The following is a 12,229-nucleotide window of genomic DNA, read 5'->3' as shown; positions in this document are numbered from 1 at the left end:
AGAGTCTAAATCTCTGAATAGTGTCTTCATTTCACAAATAATTTTTTTTATAATGTAGGAGTACTGCTTTTTTTTCAGCCATTGATTAAGCTGATCGAATTGGGCATGAACTCCACATTACTCTTTTTTTTAATTGAATCACCGTGACCTATAGTTACAAAGCTTTCATGTTCGAGATTCAGCCGTATAATGATCGAACACCCATCCCTCTACCAGTGCACCCTTTCAACCACCAGTGTCCCCAGTATATACCCTCTCCTCGCTCCCCTACACCAGTCCTCACCCTGCCTCCATGGCAGGCAAACAAATAAAATTCTTGGGTTAAACACTGTAGGAGATACTAAAGAAGTTTGAGTTTGGATTTAAATTTTAAATAGGCTTTCTGGTATACTTGGTAGAGAACATTGTGTTGTCTAAGGTCAGAGATGACAGAATCTTTGATGGACAGAGGGGAAAGAAAGTTGGCAGATCTTATTTAGATGCTCTTTTCTTGTTGTTTTTGTGCCAAGCAAGCTCCCTTAGAGGCCCTGTACTCTTCAATGCTTTCCATTGGCCAGGAGGCATTCCACAGGGCAGAGTGGTACTGTGGTTGAACCATTCTAGGTCAGCAGGAAATCAGGGCAATAGAAAAACATTCATAGTTTCTGAAATTAGACTAGTTCCTTAGCATCGATGACTTCATGCTGTTACCTATTGCTTTTAAAGCTGTAAACACATCTTCATGGTTTTCCTTTAGTTGTTTTATATGCTTTTCTAGATTTAAAAGTCTCCATTAACTTTACTAGTATTAAGTCTTTTAAAGAACATTTTTTTTTCTGGATGAAGAGTATGTGTGTTATTGGGGATATCTCTGCTTTTCTTGGTATGTATTTCATGCCTATCCTGCATTTGTATGCATGTATATGTAGATATGTGATTGCAAAAAGAAAAAAAAATGGATAAACTCTCCAGCCCTTTTTGCTGCTTTGAGCCTGCATTAAATGACATGCTACCTCATAATGGGAACTCTGACATTGCTTTTGATTCATGTATAATTGGTCAGTTTAACTGAGACTTTTTCAATAATATAATAAATACTGAAACTAAAAGTCAGTAAGAATGTTGGGATATAATAGCACTGTCATCCCATTGTTCATCGATTTGCTCAAGCAGGCACCAGTAACGTCTCTATTGTGAGACATGTTGTTACTGTTTTTGGCATACTGAATGCACCACGAGTAGCTTGCCAGACTCTGCCGTGTGGGCATGATACTCTCGGTAGCTTGCCGGGCTCCCCGAGAAGGATGGAGGACTCGAAACTGGGTCAGCTGCGTGCCAGGCTAACGCCCTACTGCTGTACTATTGCTCCAGCCCTGTGATATAATACAGGTATAAAATTGGAAAATTTAGTTGTTTGAGGATATATTGGTGTTTTAATAGATTAAATACATAAGACATGTCACTGCATATGTGATAGTTCTATAATATATTATAGTTTGTCAGTTTCTTAATCCAAACACAACTTTGACTGTTTGATATTTGTTGTTTCTACTCATTATTTGGGAGAGCTAAAGAAACAGTCTTTATGGTGCTGGAGTGATAGCTAAGGGTTAAGGTGCTTATCTTGTCCTTAGTACCCCAGCCCAGTTCCCCCACTAGGAGTGAACGTTGTCACTGAACATGGTGTCAGGAATAAGTCCTGAGCACTGCCAGGTAGCACTGTAGCACTGTTATCCCCTTGTTCATTGATTGCCAGGCTCTGCCATAAGGGCGGGATACTCTCGGTATCTTGACAGGCTCTCGGAGGACTCGAACCCAGGTTGGCCACGTGCAAGGCAAACGCCCTACCCTCTGTGCTATTGCTCCAGTCCATTATGTTCCATATGGCTGATAAATGAATGCTTTACAACCAAAGTTATTTATATATAAGTATCTTAGCGAGATGGAATTTTAGATTAATATCACTCAATAATTTTGGTAAAGTTTAATAGCAAAATAAATGACATGCAAAATGCATTCCTCCATAGTGATAAAAATGGAAATAAGAGGCTGTATAATGGGGAGGATATTTTCCTCTCCCAACCCATTTTGATACCTAGTACCACATATGGTCCCCTGGACTCCACCAGGACTGAGTCCTGAGCACCCCTTAGTGTGACCTAGAAAACAAAAACAAAACAAAACAAACAACAATAAAGGAAATGACGGAGGAGGGAGAAGGAAACAAGCTGGTGATAACTTTAAAATACTGAATAAAGAAATTCAAGTGACAGAGAATTCATTTTACTATCCATTTCATATATAAAACCATTGGATATTTGGGATTTAATATTAACTCAGACATTCGTTAGCATCACTTACCATTCAAGAAACAAGAAGAACAAGAAGTGTGATTTTCTAGACTGTTCTAAAGGTCAGCTGTATAAGTTTTTGAATCGCTTATTGAGGGTGATTTTTCGAAGATGTTATGCAACACTTACTTTCTTAATGACTATGGTTCAACATTTTCCCTATTTGGTTCAGTCTACTTCCTTGGACTTTTGTCTTTCCTGTCCATAGAACTGGGTTTTTTTTTTCGGGAAGATGTTTTATTTCTATCTTATAATAATGAACCAGAAATTTAAACCATTCCATTTGAAAATAAACATGTTTATGTTTTCAAACATTATTTATCAGGCACAGAAACATTTTCTGTATCATTAAATTTAATACAGTTGCACCTTAGCATGAGAGGCAGAGGTTTGGAACAGGATGCTGCATCATCTCTAGTATAAATGTAGAGATTGCTACCTCATTCAGAGTCCTCTGTCTTCTTGAAGCATTATAGTTAAAATGCAATCAGTTATAAAATAAAGGATAATTCAGATATCTAATTTAATGAGGTATGTGAAGAAATATTTTTGACACAAGTTTTTACTCCTGCCACTATAAAATATTAAATCATTTAATAACTCCATACCAGTGGTTTTGTTTATAGCTAAGCAGTAATGATTTGCTAAAAATGCAACATTTAAAAAAAATTTATTTTATTGAATCATGGTGAGATAGTTACAAGCTTTTATGTTTGGGTTATAATTTCACAATGATCAAACACCCATCCCTCCACCAGTCCATCTTCCCCACCACTGATATCCCGGGTATACCCCCCCTTTCCCACCCTCCCCCTGCCTCCGTGGCAGACAATATTCCCCATACTCTCTCTCTCTACTTTTGGGCATTATAGCTTGCAACACAGACACTGAGGGGTCATCATGTTTGATCCATTATCTACTTTCGGCATGTATCTTCCATTCCAACTGGTTCCTCCAGCCATCATTTTCTTAGTGATCCCTTCTCTATTCCATGTGCCTTCTCCCCTTCACTCATGAAGCAGGCTTCCAGCTATGGGGCAATCCCCCTGGCTCTTGTATCTATTGTCCTTGGGTGTCAGCCTCATGTGATGTTCTTCTATACTCCACACATGAGTGCAGTCCTTCTATGTCTGTCCCTCTCTTTCTGACTCATTTCACTTAGCACGATACTCTCCATGTCTATCCATTTATAAGCAAGTTTAAAGTTACTTCATATGCATTGGGCTAAGGACTGGAATTTTGCCTGCCAAGCTTTGCAAAGGCTTCAGTGTATGATTATTTTCTATCTTTTTTATTTGTATTCAGGATGGATGATGCTGAAGCCTGTTTTATTTTGAGCAGCCGTTGTGAAGTTGATAGAACATCATCTGTAAGTTTCACAAATTGTTTTAAGTAGTTTTTTTTTAAAATCACATTAGGTCTCTTGAATCTGCTAAGACAAAATACATGTGACCATGAAATTCTGCTAAAAAAATAAAATATTTCTAAATAAAGAAGTTTCTACTAATCATTGAGTTTTCTTTCAATCCAAATGGAATGAATCTTGTGTAAACAGAGCTAAATCATTTTATTCAATATATTCTATGGTATATAATTTTGACAATTAAACTCAATTTTCTCAAGTCAGAAACAATGCAAATAGATAAGGCAGTTTGCATTTCAATTACTTAGAGAATTTCAAAAAGATATGCTCTTGTGAAATACCTACTGAGACTGTATGGGTTGGGATCAAACAGCTGTGTATTGCCAAAAAGATTTTCAGGTGAATTTAATCCATCTAGTTTTCTCAGGTATAAAGTTTTGAAACTTATAACCAAGTTATGTAATTTTTTTATTTCATAACCTTTATTTGAAAAGTTTAAAAAAATATTTTTATATTAAAATTTTACTATTATTATTATTTTTAATGTATCAGGAATTAATTCCAAAATTTCATACATGCAAAACATATACTCTGGGTGTGGCATTGGAATTACGTGCATGGAAAGCCATTAGTAACAGTATTGTAAACCACAGAATCTCAATCAATAAAGAATTAAAACTACAGGGGCTGGAACTATAGCACAGTGGGTAGGGTGTTTGCCTTGCACTTGGCTGACCGGGGTTCGATTCCCAGCAGCCCATATGGTGCCCTGAGAACAGTCAGGGGTAATTCCTGAGTGCAGAGCCAGGAGTGACCCCCTGTGTATTGCCGGGTGTGACCTAAAAAGAAAAAAAAAATTAAAACTACAGATATAACAAGTGTTCTACCACTGAGGCTCATTCCTAGTTTTAAAATATTTTTTAAAAGTGCTCTATTATTTCCTGCTGAGTAGGGGCTATTAACTGAAACCCATCTCTCACCTTAGAGATGTCCCAGTTAACAAAAAGTGTCATGTTTCTGGTTAGGTTAGTATAATTTGATTGTCATAGAAGTGCTAATACTGCTAATTGATATGGAAAACATTTTTAGGTGTCAGTGTGATAGGACAGCATGGGCTATGCTTGCTGTGCTTATGGCTGACCTTGGATGTGGTCCCCAGAACCCTGTATAGTCCCCTGAGTCTGCCAGGAATGATTCTTTTTTTTTTTTTTTTTCTTTTTGGGTCATACCTGGCGATGCACAGGAGTTACTCCTGGCTCTGCACTCAGGAATTACTCCTGGCAGTGCTCTGGGGACCATGTGGGATGCTGGGAATTGAACCCGGGTTGGTCACGTATGAGGCAAACGCCCTACCTGCTGTGCTATCACTCCAGCCCCTGGGAATGATTATTTGGGGGTGCGGGGGGATGAGTTTTAACCACAGAGCCAGGAGTAAGCCCTGTGTGTAGCCCCAAAACAAAACATAATAAAAATCAAAAACAATTTTTTCTTTTTCAAAAAGGAAAACAGTTTTAGTATTTCCAGACCTCCCCCCACAGTAACCTCTTAAGTTACTTCAAATAAGGAGGTTCCACTCTGTGTTCAAGGAGGAAGCCTGCGGATCTCGTGCCCAAATGAATGAAAACCTTGCCCACTTTTCTAATGACAGGGAAAGGATCAGCGCATGCCTGGTCCTTCAGGAACATGTTTTGGCCTTTTTCTGGATCATCAGTGAGTGTGATGTGTTCAAGGTTTGGTTTTGTGTCATTCTCACTCCAATTTACTGAGACAACTTTTTTTATTCATTTTGAAACCAGCTTTCTCACGCTTCCTATTCAAGGGATTGCTTCACTGTGTGCCTACAAACCTTCAGAGGGTTTCTAGCACTTCAGGTACCTTGTAACATAACCTTAGTTGATGCAAAAGTCTTAACAGAGCCAATTGAGTTCTAATGAACTCATTAGCGGGGAGCACAGTCTCCAAGGAGAGTTTACCTTTTGGAAAGGGTGCATTGGGGGCCAGGTGTGCAGGACAATGCCAAGCATAAGGCAGGGCAAAGGCCTAGTACCTACCTTTTCCTGTCAGCCAGTACTAAAGCTGGACTTCACATTTCTGGCCGCATAAGATTGTGGACAATAAATTTAACGTTAACTGTTCAATTTGTGGTACTTTGTTTTTGCAGCCCTACCAAACAATCTGTTTTCAAACTTGGCTGTCCACCAACATCTGCAATGCTTTTGTGTTACAAGGGTATGTGCTTGCAGAGTGAACGTTTGGAAACAAATGCACAACATTTTAAAATGTTCCCTTCCCAATGTGAATTAGATGCAGTTGAACAACTGCATATTCTTTAATATAGGTTGACAAATAGTATTGCAACCACTATTCGATAAAGAGAATCAACATGGAGATTCACATTGGACTGACAATAGTTAAAAAGCAAACAAGTTTTATTTTGTTTTATAAAGCAAACATAATTGTGAACTCCATTACTATGAACCCCTACAGAGAAATGTTTGCTAAATAAATAAGATTGAATGTATTTTTAAAAAAGTTCCTGTTCATTAATTCCAAAGATAATTATGAAAGTAATTCATAAAATGTTTCTGATTTTCTAAGGACAAAATGAGTCTTTACATGTTTGTTTAAAAATGAGCAGTTCAAAAATAATTTTTACTAGGCTGATTTCATCTTGCAATATGTTCTAACTAAATCTATGCATACTTAAATCAGGATTATTTCTTATATGGAAAAATAATTGCTTGAAGACCTGTGTAGTTGAGTTTTGTTTTATAAGTTAGCTATGTTTTTAAGTGGCCCTAAACCATGCTCTGTTAGATTATAAAAATGTTCCTTTGTATTATTTTCTTTGACAGTTAAATTTTTACAAAATCCTGACTGCTCACTGTTTTGAACAGTACATTTTATCTATTAGTGCTGATAATGCAAAATAAAACGAATGAGTTCTTTTGTTATTCTAATGATTGTTTTATAATCAGGCAAAATGCCACCAACCTTAGCAGTAGTTTGTGTACCTTTTTCTGAATTGGAGAGAGAGTGGGAGTTGTGAATAACAGCAAGATGAAAAACGAATAGGTATTTCAAGGGATTCTGCTTTGGACTTAGTAATACTTTAAAAATAAATGTATTCCCCTCCCATAAATTTTATGTAATTTATGAAATAATGGAATGGTACTCATGAATTTGAAAGTGCCACTTAGTAATTTTTTTCCCTTTATATTGAATTCTCTGAGGTCAGAAATCCTTTTCTAATGATTCTAGGCGAATTTTAATTAAAATGAACAGTCTATAATATGTTCTTTTTAAAGAGCCTACTTAGATTTTAAGATAACATTAGAATTATAATAGTGTAGTGATAATAGCACATAACTATGTTGTATATTTATGTACAATTGTAGTTTTGATCAATTTGCTCCTGTTGGTATGCATATTTTAGCTTAATTTTAAAAGTTCAATTAATAAAACCAAGAAAGGTAACCAGTTTTGACATTTTATGAGTAGCTTTTATAGTCAAGCATTTTGTGCACATTTTGTCCTTTAATACACTCTGCAATTGTTTTATAGAGGAGAGAACCTAAGCTCAGAGTTGTTAATTAGATTTCCCAGAGTGGTAGATTCTGAATTCTATTCAGGTCATTCCAACTCCCACATGGCTTCCTTTGTAGAAAAATGCTTCCCATCGAGATAAAAGCTGACTGTTCAAATGGGTCACACATTTGTAAATAAAAGTGGTTCTACTCCGTGAAATTATAATCAGAATAATGTGCATTCTCTCTCTCTCAATTTCTCTCTCTCTCTTACACACACACACACACACACACACACACACACACACACACACACGATTTTGGCCATGAACTTTCTCTTCTACATCTTCCCATCCAAGGCCTGTTCCGTAAATGACTATGTTTACATCAAATATGTTTAAATTGAACTACTTAGGACTTGTATTTTGTTTGTTTGTTTGTTTATTTGTTTTGTGAGAAAATACCTGTGTTTTCTTTGCTTTCAGTTTTCATTTAAGATTTTACATGATCTAAATTTGTCCTATTGAGCCCAAGGATGTGGCTTAATGGTAGAGTACATGCCTTATTTTTATGATTTGGTTTATACCAATTTTTCCCAGCCCTTCTCAAAAGAAAGTTTCTAAATTTGGTGCTTTAAAGGAAATGTTTTCTTTATTGTCAGTTTGTTTGGGGGACACACCTATTGGTGTCCAGGAGCTGTTCCTGGCTTGGGCTCCATGGGATCATTTTCAGGGGACCACCAGGAATTAAGGATCAAATGGTGTCTCCTGTACGTGAAGCATAGATACTAGCCTTTCACCTTTCTCTCTGGCCCATATTTGCTCTTTTGTTCTTTATTTTTTTTTCCCACTTGAATATTGATACCATTTATTTCTATCATATAGACAAAACTGACATTCTATTATCTAGTGATTGAATATTAAACTCAGTCACCATTTAGAGCTTAGGTAGTATATGCATGTTTTTAACTGAAGATGGTGATCACTTGGATTGTCTTTTCCTTTGCCTTTGTTGTGAGCTTCTCATAGCTCGAATTTTCAAAATCAGCTCAGCCATCACTCAACCTTCCAAGTTACTATTTATTGACCATTTGTTATTTGCTACTTGCTCTTGCCTATCATATAGTTCATTTATAGTCTTTCTTCCTTCCTTCGCTTCCTCCTTCCCTCTCCCCTCCCGCTTTCCTTTCTTCCCTTCCTCCCTGCCCCTCCTTCCTTCCTTCTTTCCTCCCTCTGTTTTTCCTTTCTTGTTTTGTTTTTGGCCCACACCTGGCAGTGCTCAGGGCTTGTATCTGGCTCCACAGTCAGGTATCCCTCCTGATGGTGCTCAGTGGATCATATCACTTGTATCACTTGTCATCCCGTTGATCTTCAATTTGCTCGAGTGGGTGCCAGTAACGTCTTCATCCGTCCCTGTCGTGTGCTAGTGTAGCTTGTGCAGACTAGTGTAGCTAGTGTAGACTATGAGTTCACAGAGTTAATCGCGGGGGCTGCTGCTGCAACACGCATGTGCATTTTGGGGAGCTGCCTCCCCGCCTCCCTAACAGAGAGAGAGTGAGAAGGGGAAAGTGGGACAACAGTGTGATGGTGAAAATGGCCCATTTATTGCAGAGCTGCTGGCATACTTATAGAACATCTGAAGGGGGTTGAGGTAAGGACATGGGTGTGATTGGTCATTTTCATAGATAAACATTTGGCAGAGGAAATTCTCTCCTGGAGATTAACTCAAGGAGACACTCTGTCTCCCAGGGACATCTACATTGCTTTCCTCTTTCTTTCCCTCTAGTTGTATAAGTTATTGATACATGCAGTTGTTTGGATAAACACAGTAAGAGATCCAACTTAGTGTTCGATCTTTCCCAACACTTAGTCTCTGGGCTGAGGTCAAGCAAGACTTTTACCGTAAATTCCAGACTAAGTCCTCAGGCCAGTTCAGCTTGTCCTTCCCCATGGGGTCCTGTCTCTTAACTTGGAACAGCTTTCATTAAGACCATGCATTTATGCTTTCTAGAATGTCCCATTTCAGTGCCGGTTAGGTTTGCAACTCGCCCCGGGTCCATCTCAATCCCATGGCAGGACCTCGCTTTTTGGGGTGTTAGGAACTGAAGCCTGAGTCGAGTAATTATGACCGAGTAATGATGCCCAGGAGTAGATACATTTCAGAGTCAATCAACTCCCAGATATTAGGAACATAGCATTTTATGTTTAATCAAAGAACATCGCTCTATAGTAAAATATAAAAAGGCTATAGGGCAAATGGAAAAGCAGGTACAAATATGCAGCTCTTCAAATGCCAATACAAATCTGCAAATACAAAGTTCAGAATTACCAGAAAGTTTTGACTTATAAGTAATCAAGACTGACATGGGGAACTGTGATAGTGAGACGTAAAATAGAAGGGAAAGGTTAAAGATAAACTTTAACTAAATTAGGGATGCTAGCAAAAGCATGTTAAGCTTCTCTGGGAGTTTCTTTGGGAGGAAAAAAAGGGGGCAATTTGCTAATGAAGCCTAACATCCTTAGGGTTAATATCCAACACAAAGGAAAGGTTGAAGATAGACTTTAACCAAATTACGGATGTTAGTGAGGGCAGGGTAAGCTTCTCTGGGAGAAGGCAAGGAGCAATTCACCAGTGAAGCCTAAAACAGAGTTGATATCCAACATTAGACTAGTATAATTTTCCTGCTTAAGCCTGAACACAACACTGGGTAAAAGGGGGAAAAAAGCCACTATTATAACACCATCACAATTTTAAATTAAGTATTCAATATTTATGAGTTATTCTGTGGCAAATGACTGATTTGTAAGTAAAGATACATTTATAAATGTCATTTACATTGCATATGTCTGTAAACCTTGAGACTGGTTTGTGTCTTAGGTACCATATAAGGTCCCGAAACGGGGCCGGAGCTATAGCACAGCGGGTAGGGCGTTCGCCTTGCACGCGGCCGACCCGGGTTCGATCCCCAGCATCCCATATGGTCCCCCAAGCACTGCCAGGAGTAATTCCTGAGTGCAAAGCCAGGAGTAACCCCTGAGCATCGCTGGGTGTGACCCAAAAAAAAGAAAAAAAAAAAAGGTCCTGAAACACTGGCAGTGAAGCTTCTAATAATTGAATTGCTAAAAATCAGTGATAAGATATACCCTCAGCTGTAGTTATTTAAAAAATAGGCACATTGTATATATTGAGGTAAATAGATTGACAGACTGAATTGAACAACTATTTTGAAAGTTATTAATTTTTTTCCAAAATATTACCTGTACTGGGGCTGAAGTGATAATACAGTGCATAGGGCACTTCCCTTGCACATAGCTGACCTAGGTTCAATCCTTGGCACCACATATAGTCCCCAGCACCACGTATGTTAGCTAAGCCCTGTCAGGTGTGATCCCTGAGTGTGGACCCAAGCATAAGACTGAGCTGGATGTGGCCCCAATAAAGAATCAAACAACATTTTGTTGTGGACCCAGGCATAAGACCTGTGCACTGCTGGGTGTGGCCCCAATGCAAAAACAAAAAACATTTTGTTTTTTTCGGGCCAGGAAGATGGCACAAAGGACTGGAGCACATGTTTGTTCAGTTCCAGTTCAGTTTGTAGCACTTCCTGGTTTCCCCACACACCATAGGAGCAACTTGAGCACTTCCAGGTATGATCTCTCAATAGTACCTAAGCACCTCCAGGTGTGACAGCCCCCCCCCCCCTCCAGTAGTATTGAGCACTTCCAGGTGTGACCTTCTAGTAGTACCTGAGCACCTCCAGGTGTAGCACTGTAGCACTCTTACCCCTTTGTTTATTGATTTGTTCCAGCAGGTGCCAGTAACATCTCCATTGTGAGACTTGCTGTTATTGTTTTTGGTATATCAAATATGTCACTGGTAGCTTTCTAGACTCTGCTGTGCGGGTGGGATACTCTTGGTAGCTTGCTGGGCTCTCCGAGAGAGATGGAGGAATGAACCTAGGTCGGCTGAGTGCAAGGCAAACGCTCTACCCACTATGGCTATGCTATTACTCCAGTCCACTTCCAGGTGTAACCTCTCCCAATAGTACCTGTGGCTTTCCAGGTGTTACTTCTAGCAAATAAAAGCTCCAAATTTTCCAATATACTACATTATTTTGTAATCAAAATATCCATCAAATGGAGGACATCATAAAATAATTCATTCTGAATAAAACCTGCAAATGATTATTCATATAATTGTAAAAAAATTCCTTCTGCAAAAAAGGAATTTGTCTCATTAAAACTTATATATATATGTATATATATATATGGTGAGTACCATATATGGAAAATACATAGATGAATGCTAATAAATTTTTATATATTGACTATGCAATTTATTGTTTAAAGCAAAAATAAGAGCAGCCACTACGGAATGTTAGAAATGCAGAATAAATACATCGCACTCATAATCACAAATCACAGAAGGGGTAATAGAAATATACTGAATGTTTCTTGCACTTTTTATTGGAGTACATAGTGTAATAAATAACAAATTTAAAAAATTTCATGAAGCAAAAGAGTTTTTATTGAAATCAATTTAGAGATGAGAAGAGGGAGAGAAGTCCATGTTCAAGAGAGAGTACAGACTTCTCCAGAGTGGAAAAAACTATTATAAAATTGAGAATGACCTTTAATCATGATTTTTAAAGGACACAAATGAAATACTAGAAATATTTACTTGAACCAACTAGGAAAAACAGAACAAGGAACAAATAAGAACAATGGAGCATTGAACAAATAGGAACAATCGAAACCAAATATGGTACTCAAAGCCAACTACTTGAATAATAATAACAATAACAACAATAATGATGATGAAAGGGCTAAACTGAATAACTGGAAGGCAAGTATCTTCATGTCTATCCAGTGAAGTAAAAAAGAAAAACTGCCAAATATTGTTCACAATAACTTCAGTCAAGAAAAAAAAACAAGGAAGAAAGGGTAAAATGCAATTTGTTGAAAGTATATGTAAAAAAGATGAAATGTGAAAATATTTTTCCTACAATA

General features: G+C 37.8%; 1 protein-coding gene across 2 annotated transcripts in view; it reads left to right on the top strand.

The window, feature by feature from the left end:
• The window catches only part of KCNT2 (potassium sodium-activated channel subfamily T member 2), a 368,079-nt gene that overhangs the window by 183,180 nt on the left and 172,670 nt on the right, over positions 1 to 12,229 (top strand). For both annotated transcript variants that reach the window (XM_055144870.1, XM_004619919.2), the window contains exon 12: positions 3,636 to 3,699. In XM_055144870.1, coding sequence (XP_055000845.1) covers positions 3,636 to 3,699 — 64 coding nt within the window. The remainder of the gene's footprint in view (positions 1 to 3,635; positions 3,700 to 12,229) is intronic.

This window comes from Sorex araneus, chromosome 7 (assembly GCF_027595985.1).
Source record: "Sorex araneus isolate mSorAra2 chromosome 7, mSorAra2.pri, whole genome shotgun sequence".
NCBI lineage: Eukaryota > Metazoa > Chordata > Mammalia > Eulipotyphla > Soricidae > Sorex > Sorex araneus.
Note: the sequence above shows the minus strand (reverse complement) of the source record. Positions and strands in the feature narration are given on the sequence as shown.